Source organism: Gossypium raimondii, chromosome 9, assembly GCF_025698545.1.
Source record: "Gossypium raimondii isolate GPD5lz chromosome 9, ASM2569854v1, whole genome shotgun sequence".
Classification (NCBI taxonomy): Eukaryota; Viridiplantae; Streptophyta; class Magnoliopsida; order Malvales; family Malvaceae; genus Gossypium; species Gossypium raimondii.
The window spans coordinates 38,654,846-38,676,104 of record NC_068573.1 but is presented as its reverse complement, the minus strand read 5'-3'; the positions used below and the strand labels follow the sequence as shown (position 1 = coordinate 38,676,104).

Below are 21,259 nucleotides of genomic sequence, written 5' to 3'. Positions count from 1 at the left end.
ATTCAGATTTCATACAAAATATCGCGAGAGGTTGAGGAGAACGCAAAATTGTGGAATAGTTGTTAATTCGCAATTACAAGCTATACAATGGTTAGGGACAATAATCTGCCGAGGAAATGTGGAAAATTTCGGACATCTTATCGACATAATTGAGTTGGATTACTACGACAAATGGAAAGTTGTCTTATTTCGAGGTGATTGGGCGATGTTAATACACTCGTGGAATTAAGCAAGATCAATTTGGTTTTACAATGGTGAACTTTGACCGATTGATTCACACAGACAACAAGCGATAGATGAGCCGTATGTATTCTCATCTCAAGTCAAACAAGTTTTTACTCAAAAGATCCAACTGATGAGGGTTGGTACGTTGTACTCGTAACATCCCTAGAGACTTGTTTGACATGGGCAGTGGAAGTAGAGATAACATCGACGACAGATCAGAAACTTTGCCCTTTCCAGAACAAAACTTAAACGATAATATCCCTAGTACTAGTGCACAATTACAATGGGTTCGTCAGGATACGAATGAAGATATTTACGAATAATGATATAGTAAGATTTTACGATTGTTTAATTATATGTAATATCATAATTTAAATCTTGGTCTTATTATATATTTCAACTATTTTATATGTGATGTTATTGTTGTAATTAGTTATTAAGTTTTCTACTATTTTATGTGTATTGCAGATAAAATGCCTAGAAGAAAAATTCGAAGGGGAAGCATTGTTCAAAATGATCCAAACTCGAAAGAAATAAATAGTACTGAACAACAGACAGCAATTGGATCTTCGAATGTTCCTATTACACCTGAGGATCCTACAGAAGTTCAAAGTAATTTTACATTTAATTTACATGCGTGTTGACTTATAATTGATTTATTTTTCAAATTCTTATATTATAATATACCATTTGTTGCTGAAAATGGTGGGACGCGCAGAGGTCGAGGACGTACGCTACTTAGAGAGTTATACGAGTTAGATCCAGTCGAGCGTGTCAAAGTTGGACGAAACAATTTTGGTCAGCCTGTTGGATCAGAAGCTCGACTTTTAGCATGATACATGGGCATTTTAGCACGAAATGCGAATATGTTGCCTATCAACTACGAGTCATGGCATCAAATGCCTGATAGCAACAAAAACCAAGCCCTCGATAATATTAAGGTAACAAAATGTTAATGTCATCTTTAATGTTTGGAAAATAGTTTCATTTATATTTACTTTATTAACTTGTGTTTTTTGTAGACGAGGTTTGCTTTAGAGGTCTCGGATGCTAATGTAAAGAAGGCATTGGGAAAAAGATGGAGAGACAATAAAAGTACTTTGAAGAAAAATTATTATAAGACAAAAACAATCCTCGATGAGAAATTGCAAAATGTCCCGCCGGGTATGTTGAGGTACCAAAGGGAAGATGCGGTTAGATTTTGGCATTCGAAGAAAGGCGAGGTATGACGTACTTCCAAACTACTGTAATTATTTTGGTTTATAGTATTTACTATTTACGTACTAAAAATTTCATAATCGTGAACAAGTTGAAAAAGCAAGAAAGTAAACAAAAATTCACTCACACAATAAGTTAGAAAGTTTTGCATGTGTAATGAGGCGGAGGTATTTTAATTTTTAATATTGTCAAATATGTATAACTTTCCATTAAATAATATTTTACTACTATATTGTAGGAATCGTTGTCCGGTCAAAAGTTGGACGCCTTCAACTTTTTGAAATTACACATAGGAAGAAAGATGGATCTCCCATGACTCTGAAGTCGGTGAAATAATGGTACGCTTACTTAATACTGATTTGACTTGTTTTAGTTATTTATAGTGTTTATTTTCTAATGGTTTAATTCATTGCTTGTAATGCGACTATTGTTATGTTGCATATGTTTTTAATATATATTGTGTTCATAACTATGTGATTTATTTATTAGGAAAACTAAAGGATAAAAAGCGAGAGTACGAAGCGATTGCTTCTAGTGATAGTTCTGTTCATCTTGAAGACATTGATAACCGGATTATTATCAAGTTTTGGGTCCCGAAAGGTATGGTCGGGTTCGATTTCAAGGATCTTTTATTGGCCCAACACAATATTTTGGATCCAACTTCATGACAATACATGGCTTCGGGAGTCGGGCTCAAGTCAAGTTCGAGGTTAAAAGACCAGATGGCTCGGATGCAAGCGACCACGCTTGAAGTTCAAAAGAAATATGAAGAACTCCAGCTACAACTTAAAGTAGAGGCGGCAGCGAGGGAAGCAGAGGCTGCAGCGAGAGAAGCAGAACAGAGCAAAAAGTATGACAAACTCCAGCAGCAGCTTCAGACTATAATGAAGATGTTTCATCATAACTTCCGCCATAGTGTATTGCATGAATATTTTATCATTTTAACATTTAACATTTTACAAAATAATATGAATTCACTTTTATTTATTATTAATATTATTTTATTCGTTTAATTTGGAATATTATATAAATTTATTGCTTTTGGTTGGTTTAGATCTGGTTGCTTTTGATTTGTTGCTACAGGAGGGCTGAAAAAAATGAAAAATTTAATATAAAAAAATCCCAAAAATAGTGGCGTTTTTGTATAAAAGCGCCGCTAAAGAACATGTTCTTTAGCGGCGCTTAGAAAAAAAGCCGCTAAAGACCATTCTTTAGCGACGCTTAGAAAAAAACGCCGCTAAAGACCATGTTCTTTAGAGGCGCTTAGAGAAAAACGCTGCAAATGTTTGCGACGTTTTCGTTAGCGGCCTTTTTTGCGGCGTTAAAAAGCGCCGCTAAAGGCCTAAAAAAATGCCGCTAAAGACCTATTTTAGTGTAGTGCTTTAATAGTGTTATTGTTAATTTGAAATTACTCAAAATTCAAAGGTAGTGAGTTCAAAATGAATTGCACTAAGAAAGAGTCATCCAGCACCATCCCGTAAGGTTTTAAACTTGTCACAATATTAGTCATCTCGATGATATGTTCTTGTATTTCCCTTGTTCCATCAAATTTCGTAGTTGTAAGTTGTGCCATTAAAGTACCAATAAATGATTTGTTTGAAGAATAGAAATGTTTTTCCACAAACATAAGATATTCTTTCGCACTTTCAATTTCCACAAACATAAGTTGTGCTATTAACATACTTTATGCTTATCCAAACTCGACTTGATCTGAAATATGAGTCTAAAATTTTATTCAAACCCATCCATATTTGTAAATAGCTAATCCAAGCCCATTTCAGGCCATCCATATTAATTTTTTTAAAAAACAAAAAATATTTTATTATTAATTTAATGTTTAATAATATAATATTTTTTATTTATTACAATTTTATAAATAGTTATCTTAACATTTTTTAAACTTCATCTCGACCCATATTTTAAATTGACCTAATCTTTTTTTCGACAAAATTCATTTTTTGAACTTAATATTTTTACTCATCTCTCCTAAATTTCGAGCAAACTTTTAAATTTGAAGTATTAACCGGGACCATAATTAAACCTACTATAATCTCGACCCCACATGTTGTTTTAGGGGCTAAGGTTTGTTTTTGTTGGGGGTTAAGTTTTGGGACATTTATTTTCAAAGTCCCTTGATTGTTCGACAGTAGTATCCTCGTATGAAATCTATTATATTGAAAAAGAAAAAGTAAAATAAGGTAGCGTGTCGACTCGGACCTATTCAAGGCTAAACTTATATAAGAACAAAAAACCTACCCAAGTTTTACCAAAAAAGAAAACCTTGCGAATCTCGGTGATCTGACATTTACAAGCCATTAAGCGTGCTTGAGAATGATATTGCAGATACAAATGATAGGTATATTATAAATTTAAGCAATAGAAATTTTCTGTATGTAGAGAATATAAACAGGTTATAAGTATTTTACCATAGTTGTAGTTTGGAGGAGAGGCGAGCCGCCACCACAACATCTACGTGTAAGTTTGCATGAAAATGTCAATTGTAAATATAAGATTTCTCATAAGGTTATTATAGGCATCATTGGAAACTCAATCAAGTAAGTCTTAACTCTCTTTAAGCGGTTTCCCTCAAATAAATAAATGAAATATTTAAATATTAAATAAACATGAGTGCTACACCACATGGATAAAAGAATATATTTAATATACATTTATTAAAAATTATATGAAGATTTTAAAATTTATTTCCTAAAGTTCTACATGAGTGACTTTTTAAGATTTGATCAAAATATAAAAAGACAAGCTAATTTTACAGTTAAAATTGTAATTTTATAAATTTATTTTTATAACCTTTTAATTAAATTAAGTCAAATTATTAAAATTATTAAAATTTATTTACTTTTCATATTTCTATTTTTCGTTTATCAGGTATTTTACAAAAGGACCGCTTTATCTGAAAATATTGTATTTTTCCTGGAAAAATAGTCATAATAGTTTAGAGATATACATAAAGGTTTTTTTTTTTGAAATAAGATATATATAAAGGTTTTGTCTTTAGTTTCTGTGCATTCAATACCATTTTTTTTCTTTGTTTTTGTTTCTCTCTGAGTCTCTCATACTACCAAAAAGAAAATCTCATCTTTTCTTTCAGATTATAACCGACTCTATTCTTCCCTTTTTCTTTTTTTTTTCTCTTTTCTTTCTCATGAGTATTTAGATGGTGATGGAGGTGGAACAAATGATTTACAAAGGAATTAAAGGAAGGTAGTTTTGCCATTAATGGTGAATCCAAGAGCTCGAAGTTTAGCTTAGGCTTGGGTTTGGGGTTGGTGTTTGTTTTCATGGCTACCAGTAGAGGCAATTACATGAACCACTCTATCCAGCTACAACACCACCAACAAAATAATCATCATCAGCAGCAGCAACAACAACATCATCAGCATCAAATACAGGAGCATAATCAACCTCATCTAAACCAGATTCCTTATGCTATGATGCAATCGTCCTCATCATCTTCCATCCCGGGGAACTTCATGTAAATTTCTTTTACAGTGCAAAAACTATACAAACCCAAACTCACAACCAACTCAACCTTTTTTTTTTTTCTTTTTCATTCATTTTCTTGATGGAGATGTTAAGTTTTTGAAAATTTCATTCCTGTTTCCTGTGTTCTTTTTGGGGGTGAGCAGCAGCAGCAGCAAAGATAGTGGAGCATATGATTTGGGTGAATTAGATCAAGCCCTTTTTCTGTATCTTGATGGACAAGACACTTCAACTGTTCAAGACCAAAGAAGTGAGTCTTCTCCCAAGTTTTCTCTTTCACCCTCTCTCTGTTTGTTCAGTTCAAAAAATATAGGAGTTTCTTTTCCTTCCTCTTTCTTAATCTTCTCTCTTTTCTGTTAAGAAGATTCTTTTCGAACAGGCCTGTTTTGGTCACAGGAAAAGCATGTTAGCTATTCAACAGGTTTAATCTGCCAGTACTTTCTTTGACCAGATCATTTCAGAAGAAAGAAAGATATTTTCAACTTCTTATTTTATTTTCTAACATGATATGAGTGTCTGAATTGGACAACAGTAACAAACAACTCTGTGATAATGAATCCCTTGAAAAAAGTCCTTCCACGTTGTACTGAAAAGTGTATATGTGGGGATATGGGTTTTTTTTTTTTTTCTGTTTTTGATGGAATAAAGCTACAAATAATGCTTGAGGATCCCTATGTTTTGTTTAATATATTCATACTTGTGTTGCCGGTTTGTCTGCCTTCCCTTTCTTCGAAACTTTCCTGTTGAGAGTTAATGGTTACCAGAATTTATATACGCAGATAACTCTGGAATGAGGCCTCCGACTTTGAACATTTTCCCTTCTCAGCCTATGCACGTTGAGCCGCCATCGTCAACCAAGGTGAAACATATTATTTATTCATATTGAGATTTAGAGTTATGCTGGTGCAAGTATTTTAAAATAATAATTTTCTATGTCTGGGTGTGTTATTTTATGTATATATTCTGTATTTGGTAGACAAATACAGGATTGGTTTCACCAGCAACTAGTGGTTCAAAGAGACCATCAGAGTCGTCCATGGAGTTGGCCAACGCCAGAAATGATACTTTATCTTCTGCACCCCATCCACCTGTTAAAGCTGTCAAGGTATCATAGGCTAACTCTGAATATAAAAAACCAAATTATTATATATTTTTTCTATATTTAAATCAGGAAACCGAAACATGATGCATTCATCATCTTAACGAGAAAAAAAAGAAGAGATTCCCATGTTTTGAAAAATGCAAGTTTTATTTTGGCAGAGTGAGGGGAATCGTAAAGGGCCAACATCAAGTTCAGAGCAAGAAGGACCCAAAACACCAGATCCTAAGGTGAATTCCTTCACTATATATATATATATATATATATTCCCCTTTGAAGGACTTTTTTTTTGTTTATGTAATTTGTTTGGACAATTTCCGAGTAGACATTGAGGAGACTTGCTCAGAATAGAGAAGCAGCAAGGAAAAGCAGGCTAAGAAAAAAGGTCAGCCCATAAAAGAAAAAAAATTGATCATTTTTCTCTCTTTTAAACAAGTTTTGACGATGGGGTGACGTTGGGGTTCTTGTATTTTCACAGGCTTATGTTCAGCAATTAGAATCAAGTAGGATCAGGCTAACCCAACTGGAACAAGAACTTCAAAGAGCAAGAACTCAAGTGAGACATCTCCCTTATACCTTTTATATATACATATGGTTTGTCCCTATATATATTTGAGTATAACTTTGAAGATCCTGTTTTACTGTTTAGGGCATGTTTTTCGGTGGTGGCAATATCATAGGAGGAGACCAAGGTCTTCCTGTTGGTATTAACAACATAAGCCCAGGTTTCTATACTAAAAATAAAATGCTCTCTCTCTCTCTCTCTTGCTTCTTTTTGAGTTTTTAATGGCTATATATATATATCAACTGAAATTTATATGGTTCAGATGCTGCCTTGTTTGACATGGAGTATACAAGATGGCTAGAAGAGCATCATCGACTAATGTGCGAGCTTAGGGCAGCAATTCAAGAGCATCTACCGGAGAACGAGCTTCGTATCTTCGTGGACAACTGTTTAGCACACTTGGACCAAGTGATGAACCTCAAAAGCATGGTGGCTAAAACGGATGTCTTTCACCTTGTTTCTGGCATGTGGAAGACTCCCGCTGAACGATGTTTCATGTGGATGGGGGGTTTTCGCCCATCTGACCTCATCAAGGTACCTTAACACACTAAATCCTAATCACTACCATACATCTATTGTAAAAACTCTAAGAACAATCCCACTAATTATATTCATTTTCCTCTATATTTCACCTATTTTGTTTTCCTCTCTCTCTCTATAAAGTCTTTCCCCGTATATATTTCCTTGGACATTAAAAAAATGTGGGATATTAGTGAAAAGGGAGGATATTTTGAGACAAAGCAGGAGGCAAGTGGTGCTTTTAATTGCATGAATGCAAAACCTAGAAAATCCCTATTATTACTCGTGTTTTTTAATTATTATTATTTTATTTTCAGGTGATACTGAATCAGATAGAGCCACTGACTGAGCAGCAGATAATGGGGATATGTGCCTTGCAGCAGTCGACACAGGAAGCTGAAGAAGCTCTAACACAAGGCTTGGAAGCTCTGAACCAATCTGTTTCTGATATTATAACATCTGATTCACTGAGCTGCCCTCCTAATATGAATAACTACATGGGCCAAATGGCTGTCGCCATCAACAAGCTCTCCACCATTGAAGGTTTTGTTAGACAGGTATGCACTCCATCTTATATACTCCTACTACTATGATATTATTATGGTTTGATTTTCTCTGTGCTTGTGGACCCCCCAAGCCTCATCAATGATGATGAATTCAGGATCATCAATATATGTGTGGGAAAAAATCTGGTTAAACCTAACCCCTCCCCCCTCATGCTTTCCATGAAATTACTCCATCCATGTCTCCTCATGCTGATGTGGTGGTTCCATTAACAAAGCTATTATCCACATAAGATGACTGGATCGTTTCATGCATTTCTATGAAAGTGACATCTGCATGTAGTACGTAGTCTTTTAGGTTTTAAACTTCCCATGCCATCTAAGGACCATCTAAAAAGAACTCAGCTTGTCTGATTTAGGAAGTTTCCCTATCCAAGTATCTGCAACAGACTAGTATATGTTTATGGCATGCCATTCAAGACTTAAATCACTTGCAGTAGAAGAATCAAACTCTATTTCATTTAGCCTAGGAATTGTAACAATGGGTGTGCCTAAAGCAAGCATGGCAATTTGTCGACAATAATGAACTTGTCACCTGATGGGCAGTGTAAATATGAAAAAGCTATAACCAAGTCAAAAGAATATTTGCATTTTCAAGTGCTTTCTCTTTCCTCTGGTAAGTAATGTATATAGATATCGACATCAAACTTCAAAAGAGATACCCCGTGCCCGTATGTTGATGTCATAGTCGTAACCGTTTGACTTAAAGACATCACATCCTTTTTGACTATTCTTTCAATTTCAGGCCGACTCTACTCTCCCACATCCCCACACCCGTCCATCCTTTGCTCACAGTGAACTTAGAGTTATGGTAATTCTGGGATTAGGGTATTTCTTGTTCAACATTTTGAAGATTTAGGATAGGTGGGGTTGTAGGCCCTTTTGAAATTATCGGTCCATCACTAGGAAAAGAAAACGTTAAATCCTAAACAATTTAGGACCCCTTAAAGTCAATTGTCTAAGCAAGATGTTCACCTACAGGACAACATGTTCATTGAAAGCCTAGTTAATTGACCACATTTTTATATTCCTAAGCTGACTTATGGCTACCCTTAAATTTTCAGGTCTCTCTAGGTAAGTAGTTACCATCATTACGTTTCTTTGAACCAAGGGTAGAAATTAAAATGAAATTAAACAAGTACTAAGTGAAGGTTTCAAATATGATCACCTTGGAATTATCTTTTACTTATATGTCAAAACCCTTCTAGACAAGGTAAGTAGAAACCATACCCCACAAGTAATTTGAACTAAGAAAATGAAAATGCCCTAAATTATTCCTTTTTTCAACCTCTCTATTCCTTAATTTCCCATTTTGACAATCAAAACACCCATGGTGCCACAAAGTCAGGGGTTGATAGCCAATGTGAAGTTTAAGTAAGCAAATTTATCTTCAATTCTACCCTCAAAGTCAAGTTAATACATGTTTAGTCTTAATGTTACCTTTCAAGTTATTGACTATGTAACATGTAATTTTTTTTCTTTACAATTATATAAAAACTTTATAAAATTGAACTTTTTTCATTGATACAGATAATACCTAAATTTTTTTCCTATTTTAGCATATATATTTCCGATAATTTACTTTTAAGAAATATGTTTGAAAAAACTTACAGGCGGATAATCTGAGACATCAAGCCATACTCCGATTACATCAAATCCTGACGATCCGTCAAGCTGCAAGATGTTTGTTGGCGATCGCCGAGTACTTCCATCGCCTAAGAGCTTTGAGCTCTCTCTGGTTGGCTCGACCTCGACAAGACCAATAAAACCCTAGCTATTTTAATTAAAATTATTATTGTCATATTTTCCCCTTTCTACATAGAGAGATGTATAGATAGACTAATAGTTAAGAATAGATTCAAATTTAAATTAAAGAAATAGAAATCTCTCTCATATGATACTGATTTTTCTTGACAAGAATTTCCGGAAAAGGAAAAAAAACAATGATTTTGCAGCCATTTCTGACTTATTAGAAAGGGATGGAACAGGTTAAGAAGAAGAAAAGGGCATTGAGAACAGAGAAAAAGAGTTGGGTGTTTTCTGATTTATTTTGGGCAGTATTTTTGCGTTTATTATGACAAACACTAAATTAACTTGTTTTAAGAGGAAAAAGGAGATGCCGAGTGTTGAATCATACAAATTTAACTTTCATCTTAATGTTTTTTATAAAATTTAAGTAATTAAAATAATTAAGACGAAAAAGTTAAAAAAAATTGACCTTGGAAATATTAGTGTCACATTTTTACTGAGACAGGGAATAAATGTCGTACATCCTTTGGATAATAATTTTACAATGCATGTAAAAACCTTCCGCCCCCTCCACCGTGTCTCTCTTTATGCCCTACCAGTAAAACTTCCACACGTGCCTAAACTCAATTTATATTAATGTTTTTTACTTGAACGTCTTGACGGCAAAACTCGATAACTTGTCCCTAAATGAATCAATTCGATTAATCACTTGGTAGCAGCGGCGGTGAGTGGGGCAGCTAGCCGGAATAGGGGAAGCAACAGCCGAACGAGGAAAGGGACATAAAGTAAAAGAAGAAGAAAAAAGAAATTGCAGCTTAAGGACCTCTTACTTTTAAGTGTGTGTGTGTGTTTTTTTTTTACCTTTCAATAAACCAACTTGAATTTTTGTCCTCTGCTAAAAGAGCTGCCCTCCACTGGTTTTTTGTCTCTTTCTCTGCTTGATGTTTGAATTGCAAGCCAAATATTGTTAAAGTAACTCCATTGCAGTCTTTTGCTTATGTTCATCTTCTACAAGCTTCATGGCTTCACTCTTGCAATCACAAAATTGATTCCTTGATATATGTCTACATAAAGCTTTCTTTTTCTTCAACAAAGACAATTATTATTAAATGGATATATTAAAAATAAAAACTAGTTAAATTTAGTGTTTAAAAAATGGCAGAGAAATTATTTATAATTACTCTTAATAATACTAATCAAATAGTAATATAAACTTCGCTGCTATTTGACCTGCCATTTTATTTTTTTCTCATCAAAAGAAATTTTATTAAAATAGAGATAAGAAAATACAAATACCACGCAAACATGAAGAATATTGCTAAAGACAACAACGTTATATCCCAGCACTAGACGATATTAATGAAAAACGACCCATAAACGTCTTGATCTTAAATCGAACACTGTAACGAAATCCTTAAGTGCAAAGGAGAACAAAAACCACCAACACAAATATCTCACGTCTATAAATTATCAAACACCAAAAAAAATCTGATCTCAAATTAATAATATACTTATCTTTACCCAATTTGTAGTGATTTTGCCGATTTGTTCATGGACATGGATTCTTTCTGCTCGTCTTTCTTTCTTTAAATATATTTATAAAATTCTGATGAAAGATCAAAAATATGTAAAAGTAGTTCATTAACTAAACTAATTTTTTTTTTGAAAAATTAGAGCCATTCATATTACATAACAATTCAACATATAACTACTTTTTAAAATATGGTTTATGAATATATAAAATTCATTTTAAATTATATTATTAATTTGTAGTTGAGAGGTTTTTTCTTTTCTTATTTGTTTTAAAAGGTGAAAGCTTTAGTTAGGAAGCTTAGTGATCAAATTGATAGAAGTTGTAAATGTGAAGGGTTAAATTTATTGAATTATTTACAATTAGGATCAAATTGATAGAATATGTAAGTATTGATAATTAAATATGTTATTACACCAGTTTAAAAAAGCTTTTGTAAAACTAAATTTTAAATATCTTAAAATTGAATAACCAAAATAGAAACACGAGAATAATTGAGTCACCATTTGTATAGTTTATTTAAAATGAATTATGTTAAATATTAAAAGAATGTGATTTTGTTGAGGATATTGGACTCCCCACCCATATTGTTTGAGGCGTATTAAGCCTCCTTTTGCAATAAAAATAAATAAATTCAATTTTGAAACAAGTAGGTTCATATTAGATGGAAGTTTTAAATGGTTTCATATATGTTTATGCATTTCCCATTTCAAAGAATAATTTTGGATCTCTCTTTTAATACAAAATAACTTCTTACAATAATATTTTATCTAAAATAAACCTATATTTAGCAATAATTAATTTATATTATGTTGTAAATAATTGGGGTCAAAAAAAATAAAGATATTTACTACAATTTCTTTCAATATCTTATACGCCAATTTTAAGTTTTAAAAACTTAAAGCAGAAGGATCTTATAAAGGTTTAAGGGTTAGATTGTGAAGCCGTCTTAGCTCAGCCGGTAGAGCGCATGGCTTTTAACCATGTGGTCGTGGGTTCGATTCCCACAGACGGCGTTTTCTTAGTCTTTGTTTCTTGGGCCTATATTTTTGTACTTCATATTGGCTTAATCTATTCCCCCCCTTCCCTGAAGCAGAGTGATACAACCCCTTTTTCCCTTACACATTCTGCAAAACGTCAAACAAACAACCTTAAAAATATTTGTTTATAAAAATAGGCCTTAAATGCAAATTGAACCCTCCAACAATATCACTTTTATCATTTAAATTTTTTGGCCAAAAATAGTACATTAACTATCAATTTCGTCTTATTTTGTCCCAAAACACAATAACAATCATTCTTATCCAAGATAACATAAAATACGCTTTTATAAATAAAAGAATTTTTAAATATTTAAGTGAAAAAAAAACAATATAAGGAATTTTTATAGTTAAACCTAAAACTACTGGAGGTCATGTATTTTTGGTTTGAATCCCTTAACCCCTAATTCACTTTAACCTGCAAACTCCAAAATTCTACCATATCATCGGTGTCAACTCACAAAAATTGTTTTATCAACCATCACTTCACATTGTTAATTTCAGACTACATTATTACACAAAACAAGTCTTATAAATATCGGATTATTATATACTTCCTCTCCTTTGTAATATTTTGAGTTTTAATAGTAAAAAAAAAAATTCATTTCAATTTCTTAATCTTTAAAATTTATTGCTAATATATAACTGATGAGGTATTTAAAAGTGTACGGGTCATTTTCACATATATTGTAAAAGAAAAAAATAACAAAATGACATTAAGGGGGCGTTTGGTTCACCGAATGTAGCATTTCCCATCCCGTAATTTCAAATTACGGTCGTAATATAAGGTGTAATCTCAATACAACCCATTCCTAGGTAATTTCAGATGATGGATGTAATCTTAAACTTTAAACCAATTTACCTTTTGTTTTATTATTCTAATTAATTTAAACTTTTTTTAAAATGAAGTTTAAGACTAATTAAAATAAAAATTTTCTTTTTCTTAATAGTGAACCAATAGATATCATACATTACAATTATAATCATTATATTTTATTTAATAATCTATTTATTAATATATTAATTATAGTTATAAATATAATTATGGTTGGTGTTGCAACTACTTCTTCATGAATTATTATAATTATGATTTATCAATTCATTTCAACACAATATAATTACTTATTAATATATAAATTGTAATAGAAAGTAAGAATTGTAATAATTTACCATAATTTTATAAAAATTGAGACTAAAAAATATTAAAGAAACAAAATCTAATATTTAGTGAATCAACAAAAGAAATTGAGGGAAGAATTTGAGCAGATAACCCTTTGAAGCACTGGCATTTTTTATTTTTGATTCGTAAATCGGAATTAGTAAAGAAGATTAAAAGAGCAAGGAGAAATGTATTGGGTTGGGTCAAATATCTTGAATAGGAAAAGACAAAAGAGAAAAGGGCTAACCAAATAGGACATCAACTATTATACCAATCAAATTCCTACATAGCTGGGAAAGTTAATGAAAAAGGGAGAATCATACATTCAGACATGCATATTTATAATAATTTTATCTATTTAAACCAATTTTAGAACATATCTTACTGCTTCTTATTTGTATTGAATGTTTGTTGGCAAATTTGTTCATGACTCAATCCAAAAGAAAATCCAGTAGAACATAGCCTCTTAATTTAACTTTATTGGAAAGACAATGAAAGAAATCCGAAAGAGAGTAAAAAAAGAGAAGAGTATAATGGTAACAATTTTCAAAGCATGCTATCAGCTCGAGAGGGCAATCTCCGGAAGAAATTGCTGGGTACCGATGGTAGTTTGCTGCGGAATCTGGGATGGCGAAGCCAATACAAGCCTGCAACCAAAGCCATGATCTTAAATGGTGTCACATACAGTGCCACTGCTGCAACTAGGCAAAATAGAACAAATAGGCTGGTTGCCCTGGGGTCTCTCCAACTGAGTAGAGCTAAAAATCTCTCGCCCTGGGTTGCCATGTCTCCCACCACTGTTTGAATTCTTCCTGCCACACTCCTAAGCCTATCATATCTCATCCTGATTACATCTTGAGCTTTCGATGTCGGGAAAGTATCAAACTCTTCATCGAGTTCGTCGGGGTGAGCTACTTCTGCCCATGAAAGCTTGGTGTCCATGTGAGGAGGATGCCTCGGCCGGTATCGGTAATTCCAAACCCCGATAAGGAACATGTATAAGAACATGGTGGGGAGGATTAATTCAGGGTAGCATATCAATATGAAAAACAAAACATGCACTAGAATTGTGGTGATAGGATTTTTCCACTGGCAAACCTCACCAAGCCACTTGCTCATAGCGATCACACCCGAAAACAGTGATACAATCCTGAAGAAGTTAGCTTTGCTTCTTCTCATGCTCCACATGTGGGAATCCACATCCAACATATACTCCACCACCTCTTTCCTCAACGGTGGCTCCGCTCGGCCAAGCCTCACCGCCACAATGTTCATGGCCTGATATCTTAGGCTGTCTAACTGGTTTACAGTGAAAGGATGCAAGTAATGCATTTTTGGTAGCAAGGGATGCGAATAGAGGTAGATCATATTTGCAAGAGAGAGGCATGTGAATCTAACTGCTAACTGAAGCTCCCCCATTTTCTTCAATCCAGATGGTTGTAGGACGAGAAGAGGGTAAGAGTGGGTATAAATCTTATCTGTTTCCAGTGTTGATAGCCGAATTCTTACCTTGCCGATTCGAGAATCATTTTTACCTCCACTGCCACCCAAGTGGTTGTTGTCGAAAACTCCCAACGTGATCACCGTGCAAGGGTCGTACACCTCCCATGTATATTGCTCATTCCATTTAGGATTTAAGCTTTCGATTATGGTTCGGGTTCGCACCCACTTCTGCCCGTATTTAGCCACACAGTAAGCATCTGTGCTTCCTTTCCCTTCTTTGTTCTTCATTGGTTGAAGCCCTTGAGCACTTAAGATGCCCACCTCCAGGATTCCAATTGGGTTCTTCCAAAGCTGCCTAGCAGTTGGCCTTTGGTCACTTATGTACATGGTTGATTCATCCAGCACATGGTAAGCTCCTTCAAGACAGACTCTAAGGTGAATCCTACTTGAAAATTTGAGTTCATGCCTCTTGTCTCCCTCCAGCGCACCAAATCCGAACTTCTCAAGATTGAACCATTTTGAATGAACCGCTCGATGATCCAACCGCCTTTCAAAGATGTGGAGGGGCAAGATTATCCTCCCCATAACTTCATCTTTTGCAGAGGTGACTTTATTTTCAACTGTTAGATACAGTTGCTCTTCGAAAGGCTCAGCTGCTACGAATATCAAATCTTCATTCCACATGGGATTCAGTGTCTTCTGAGGACATACCTTGGTTTTAAGTATTTGATTTCCAACTTGAGCCTTAACAAAAGCCTGTGGTAATTGGCTTTTATCATGTGGCTCGACATCCTGAGCTTCAATAACGTTCACTCTAAGGTACCATAGTTTTGGAGATACATAAACCTTTGATCGGATGTTGAAAACGCCCTCTCCTTGAACTGAGCTAGCATCTGTATGCCAAGCATCTGGAAATGCTTCATCTGCTTGTGTTCCCATCCACACCGCAAGCATAACCTCCCCTCTCACCTTGCTTTCCCCTCGACGGTCTTCTAATCGATACCATTGTGGTGCCAAAGGACTATCAGGTGGAACCCTTGTAGGCACTTCATTCATGTCGAAGATGACCCTTCCTATGTAATCATCCCTGCCAACCATCTCTCTGTCTCTTACAAACACCTCTAGAATTGAAGACTGTATCTTCTCCTTGGAGAATGCAAACACTTGGTGCCATTCCGGGTTCGGTTTCTTCTCGAAATGCTGTGTTTTTCCTTTATAATTCCCCAGCTTCACTTCGACATAAGGATCGATGGTTCCGGTAACAGGATTAGTGGGCAAATCTTTGGCTTTAACAACCCTGACATAAAGATAAAACATCTGCTCAACAAGGTCATATGTGCTTGTTGCTCGTTCACTGCTAATCCAACCACCTCCGCCGCGTGTTCCTCCATGAGGCCATCGTTCCCCGAGCTGCGGTTTTGTGTCCTTCAATTTGAACTCTTCTTTCTGGTTAGCAGCAGCCGCTGGATTCATTGATGACAGACTTCTTCTAACTCACCTCTTATCCTAACGAAATTTTGTTGCTTGAAAGCTTAGGAACCCTCAAAAGGTGCTAAATGAAGTACAATGAGTTGCTTTGTAGTTTGTATCAGTATACCTGTATTGTAGCTTTAAATCCTTTAATAGCTGAAGCTGAAACATTAGCACCAAAAACGAAATAATAATAAAAAAAAAGTTAGAAGGGATTTCTTTTTACTTTAAGACAGCAAAACAGTTAATCAAAGCTACATAAAAATATGGATTCTAAAGTTGAATACCTCTCACCATGGCATACAAGAAGAAGCCACTACTTTAGTAATTGGAATCGTTCATAATTGTCACTCCTTTATTGACTTTGTATAGTTGTATTCAAACAATGGATTCTTCTTATCTTCCCAAGAAAGTTTTGGAGGCACTTTGGGACCCTTTGGAGCTTCTGGTTTCGAAGGGTTTCAGATACTCTGTTAAGACCTCTTTAGCTATTTCCAACCCAACTTCCAGAAAAGTTTCTCCAGCTGCTGCTTTAATGTTAAGAAAAAGAATCAATTATTTTCAAAGAAGAAGAAAAAAAAGGGTACGCAAAACGACTGATGAAGGTGGAAATAAATATTAATTGAGGAGGGGAAAAGGCATTAGAAACCATAAATCATGACCATCCAAACTCCATAATTACTTCATCTGAGAACATATTAAAACAGAACAGAATAAAAAAAAAATAGATAGTGACTTTGGTTCCTACAATTCCAGGAAGCAGCAAAGGAGAGTTGATGCCCCACTTGGTTAGACAAAGATAACCTTTATAGCATTTTTAATATATAAGCCTCAAACTAAGTGCCTTTGATCCTCACTTTTATAGATTCTTTAAGCTTTCTTAACATTTTGTCAAACTGCAAAAGCAAATAATAAAAGCTTATTTATCCCATTAAGTCTGCCATGACCTTAGCTGCATATAGAGATGGAGGCGAGGCGAGGCGAGGCGAGGCGTTTTTTTTTTTTTTAACCTCGGATTCAACTTTCAGGTATATATATACTTGAACTTGTGTCTTAAATTTTATTTAAGGATTAAAGTAATATTTAATCGTAATTTTTTTTAATTTAATCTTTGAACTTTTATTACTTACATAAATTTGGAACTTCACAATATTTTTCAATTTTAGTCATTTGATAGAAGATGAATGAGATGCGGTTGGAATATTTTTACCATCCGAGTTGCACCACTTTGCAATTGGCTCCTGATTGTTTCTGAAACGCAGGCTAAGGGTAAAAGTAAAGATTGCAAAACAGGTGACATCAGTGAGCTAAAAAAGCAATGTGATGACTGATGAGAGCTTAATTAAAGCAAAAATTACAAGTAAATAAATAAAAGTGAAGCAAAAAGCTTAAGGGTATATGACCTTTCGTACAAAGATGCTTTTGCATTTTTATTCTCCATCTTTATTCCAATCTTTAATTGTTTTTCTTTTATTTCCACTGGCAGAGAATTTGGTGCCACTTCGCGTTGCTTCATTGTTTATCTTTAGCTTCACAGTTGTTTTTAGAGCAATGTGATACCTTAGGTTACACATATTGTTTCAATAATTTAAATTTTTTTTTTGAGGTGGCATGGTGAGCCAATAAATAGGTGATACGTGGATATTTGATTAAATATATTAGATATCTATGTATTTTTTTATTAAAATTTTAGAAATAAATTAATTTATGATTTTGGGTCCTTAAAACCCTTTCATATCTAGCTTTCCCATCCTTTTTTGTTCTTAAAACTATTCTCCATCGTGACCATCTCTACTCTTTTCTTGCCTTCCTTATTTCAAAGCTCTAAATCATTTCACACCAAGTTAAAGCTGAAGCTCCATCGATATCTTTTTTCTTTTGCAAAACTCAAAATCTATGAGTCAGGTAAGGGTGTTGTATATGGTTTGAGGGCTTCAATATGTTTTACAGATACTCAAAATTTAAAGACGTAATTGTAATGTTTAATTTGATTAGTGCATTTTGTTAATTTTATTAGGATTAAGATTATTTTTCATCAAGTTTATCAGTTGTTAAATTTAGTGCTCATTGTTCATTTTTTTTCTAATTTAGTCTTTAATTTGTTACGTATTTTGATGGGTGGAGTCAAATTGTGTTGGAGAAATTGCTGAGACAAAAGGATAATTTAATGCGTGAAAATTTGTGTTGACGGACGATAGAAAGTTGAGGATTGGGATTTTTAAGCTATAGGAGTTCCTATTTGGTGATGAGTTGCAAAATATTGCATGCAAAGGAATTATTTCAAAATTGATCCAAATGTAATAATTCTTCATTGCTATGTGATGTAATTTGTTTGCTACCATTTAATGAAATACGTTTTTTTTTTACAATTGAATGAAGGCCTTTCAAATACTCAGTTTTAACATAAAAAAAAATCCAAATATGCATATTTTACAATTAAAAAAAGCCTAAAATATGTGTTTTGTAAATAAAAAAAAATCTAAATTATTTTCAAAATAGTGCACTTAACTCGATTACTTGTAATGGTCCTAACTTCAATCCGTAATGTTCTAACTTAACAGTGTACGAAGTTTTTATATGCACTAACTACATTAACCAACCAATGTACCTAATTTAACAGTCAAAACAGACCCCAACTCAAGCTTTTCAAATATTACGATTTATGAACTTTGGTATCTTTGTGTTTATGCTTTCTTGGGTGCCTATTGTTGCATCCTTGTTAATTTCTTCCCTTTTTCCAGCTTGTTTCTTTTAGGTAAAGATATCAAGATTTCACTTTGAAATCATGATTGTTTGAATTGGATCGTACATTCTGGTTGGACTAGTTGGATTGAGAACCAATCAGGGTACCATTCCAAAGAAAGGTACTATTATGAAAGGATGCAGCAACAATCATGCCTGGTTTGAATTCCTATTATTGTTTTGTTTAGTGTAATTGTTAAACGTAGCATTTTTGTGTTAGAAACTTTAATGAAACAGTGCGTCACAGCTAGGATCTAAGTCGTGTTCAAAATGACTTGTTTTGAGTCAATACCGTTTAATGAAACAATGCGTCGTAGCTAAGGTCTGAGTCGTATTCAAAACGATTCATTTTGAGTCAATACCATTTAATGAAAATGGTGTGTTTAAGGCAACTGATAGTTAACAACTTTCCAGTCTGTTCTCAAGAGTCGTTACCTTTCCCTCTTAAACACCATTCATGGGGGAAAAACAATTATGCAATTTCAGAATTGGTTTTTCTCATCTCTCATCTCTCTCTTTCTCTCTTAGATTTTTTTTTCTTCTATTCTCTGGTGACTTTCCTTTGTTTGATTTCTTCTCGCATCATAAACCAATTGACCTAGGAATCAGTATGGAATAGTTGAATCGAGCAATTGAATTGGATTTTTTTTATATTTTTATGATTCTTTTAGTGATTTGTTTAATCGAACTACACAAATCTATCAAATTAATTAAATCAGTAACCGATGGCCTGATAAATTTGGCTATTGATCTGATTCTAAAACCTTTTGAAACACCCCTCATCTAACCCAATCGTCGGGTCTGAGCTACATTCATTATTGGAGCAACTACCGTCAAATTCATAATAAAACAATCATTTACACATGCAATTCATTCTCAATCACATTTATTTTAGGTTAAACAAATAATTTCGAGCCTTAATCGAGCTTACGAAAGCTCTTAGTCAGCCCAAGTACAAACCAAATTGCAAAGTTTTTAAAATGTGTGGATCAACGTCGCGACTTCATCTAGGGCTCATCACAACATGGCCATCTCAGTATGTCATGTTGCAACGACAAGCTCTAGCTTGTCACATCATCACTCACTATAATTGCAATGTTGCGGTGTCCAAAACTTGAAGTCGTAACGTGGCCCTTGTTTTTGGTAAAAATGAACCATTTGGTACCTATTTCATATCTTCCAACCAAACCATACAAAATATGCACCAAACAATGATTTAATCTGATTCAAAACATGTCAAAAGCATGCCAAACAAGCTCAATATTCATGCTCAACTTTACATCAAAGCATTCATTACTTTAACATTCAATAAATCATAAGTATTTGAATATCGTTAAGGAATACCGACTAATTTATTCAATTACAAATCTTACTTATGCTATAATGCATTAAAACTTACCATTTTATACACATGTGAACATTATATACCTTAATGATTTAAAGGCATTAAACTTAAACCAAATCAACCAACATATATCTCAAACATATAAATCAAACTTACCATTTCAACTAGGCGTCATTTTGGCCATTCTACTTACCTCATCCTACTAACTTATATGACAAGCTTAAGTAAATTCATGTTTCAACTTCCCACATTCATCAAGCATTGCTAATTCATGCATTAACCAATTCATTTACCATAAACAACATGAGAATCATCATATACCAAATCCATCAAAAGTTATCAACCTCATCAAAACTTTTATACATTACAATATATACAAATAACTTATATACATTAAGACACTTATATACATGCCACAACCCTAGGTTCAAAATGATCAAATATCTACCAATTCGATGATATGATAGTGTGAGCTTCGAGTTGATCTGGCTTGATGCATTCCGTAAGGTATCGATCTATAAGGAAAAGGAAAAACAAACTAGGTAAGTATATAAAATGCTTAGTAAGTTCATAGGCATTAAACAAAACTTACCTTATGTTTCAATTAAATTCAATAAGCTACCAAAATTTGCCATAGTTTGGCTAGACACGACAAATCAAAACATCAACAAGGTGTGTAACACCCCGAAATTAGGGTTAGAAAAATTAAGGTTTGTAGGATGAGTCTATGGTTTCGAATGGACTTTTATGTTTTTCTTTGTGATTTAAAGATAATGATGAGCTTAGTGGTTTAGTGGTTAAACTTCTGTATACCTTTTGGTCTCGTATTTGAATCCCTATGTGTGTAAAGTGAGAAATTTATTTTTGGATATTAAGGTTTCTTATATTTTATATTTTATTTTAATTTTAATTTTATTATTATTTTACTAAAGAATTTCCAAAACAAGTAAACACCCCTCACTCTCTTTCACTTTTTCTTTTTATTTTTCTTTCTCTATTTTTCTTCAGTTTTCTCTTTTGTTCCAAACCTATTGTCAATTTTCGTTTCACAAGATTTCGTTTGTTCATTTGTTTTTCGTTAAATCTGAAT

The 21,259-nt window shown here is 33.6% G+C and overlaps 2 protein-coding genes and 1 non-coding gene across 6 annotated transcripts; 2 read left to right on the top strand and 1 right to left on the bottom strand.

The window, feature by feature from the left end:
* Positions 1-4,478: 4,478 nt before the first annotated feature.
* LOC105799536 (bZIP transcription factor TGA10) lies at positions 4,479-9,583 on the top strand. 2 transcript variants are annotated; one of them, XM_012630159.2, is made up of 11 exons: positions 4,479-4,936; positions 5,091-5,194; positions 5,724-5,803; positions 5,921-6,049; positions 6,205-6,273; positions 6,369-6,428; positions 6,522-6,599; positions 6,693-6,768; positions 6,871-7,142; positions 7,445-7,684; positions 9,304-9,583. In XM_012630159.2, exons 1-11 carry the CDS (start codon positions 4,743-4,745, stop codon positions 9,454-9,456), a joined length of 1,455 nt encoding a protein of 484 aa, XP_012485613.1. In that variant the 5' UTR covers positions 4,479-4,742; the 3' UTR covers positions 9,457-9,583. The 2 variants fall into 2 exon arrangements, with proteins under 2 accessions (XP_012485613.1, XP_052476607.1); XM_052620647.1 differs by having other exon boundaries at positions 5,709-5,803.
* Positions 9,584-11,913: 2,330 nt separating this feature from the next.
* Positions 11,914-11,986, top strand: TRNAK-UUU (transfer RNA lysine (anticodon UUU)). The gene has a single exon. It is a non-coding gene; the product is annotated as a tRNA-Lys (tRNA).
* Positions 11,987-13,616: 1,630 nt separating this feature from the next.
* LOC105799535 (FT-interacting protein 1) lies at positions 13,617-16,736 on the bottom strand. Of its 3 annotated transcripts, none has more exons than XM_052621430.1 (3): positions 16,370-16,736; positions 16,210-16,244; positions 13,617-16,118 (listed from the first exon to the last, which is right to left on the bottom strand). In XM_052621430.1, exon 3 carries the CDS (start codon positions 16,083-16,085, stop codon positions 13,716-13,718), a length of 2,370 nt encoding a protein of 789 aa, XP_052477390.1. In that variant the 5' UTR covers positions 16,086-16,118; positions 16,210-16,244; positions 16,370-16,736; the 3' UTR covers positions 13,617-13,715. The 3 variants fall into 3 exon arrangements, with proteins under 3 accessions (XP_052477390.1, XP_012485612.1, XP_052477389.1); XM_012630158.2 differs by having other exon boundaries at positions 16,377-16,736; XM_052621429.1 differs by having other exon boundaries at positions 13,617-16,244.
* Between the last annotated feature and the right edge of the window lie 4,523 nt (positions 16,737-21,259).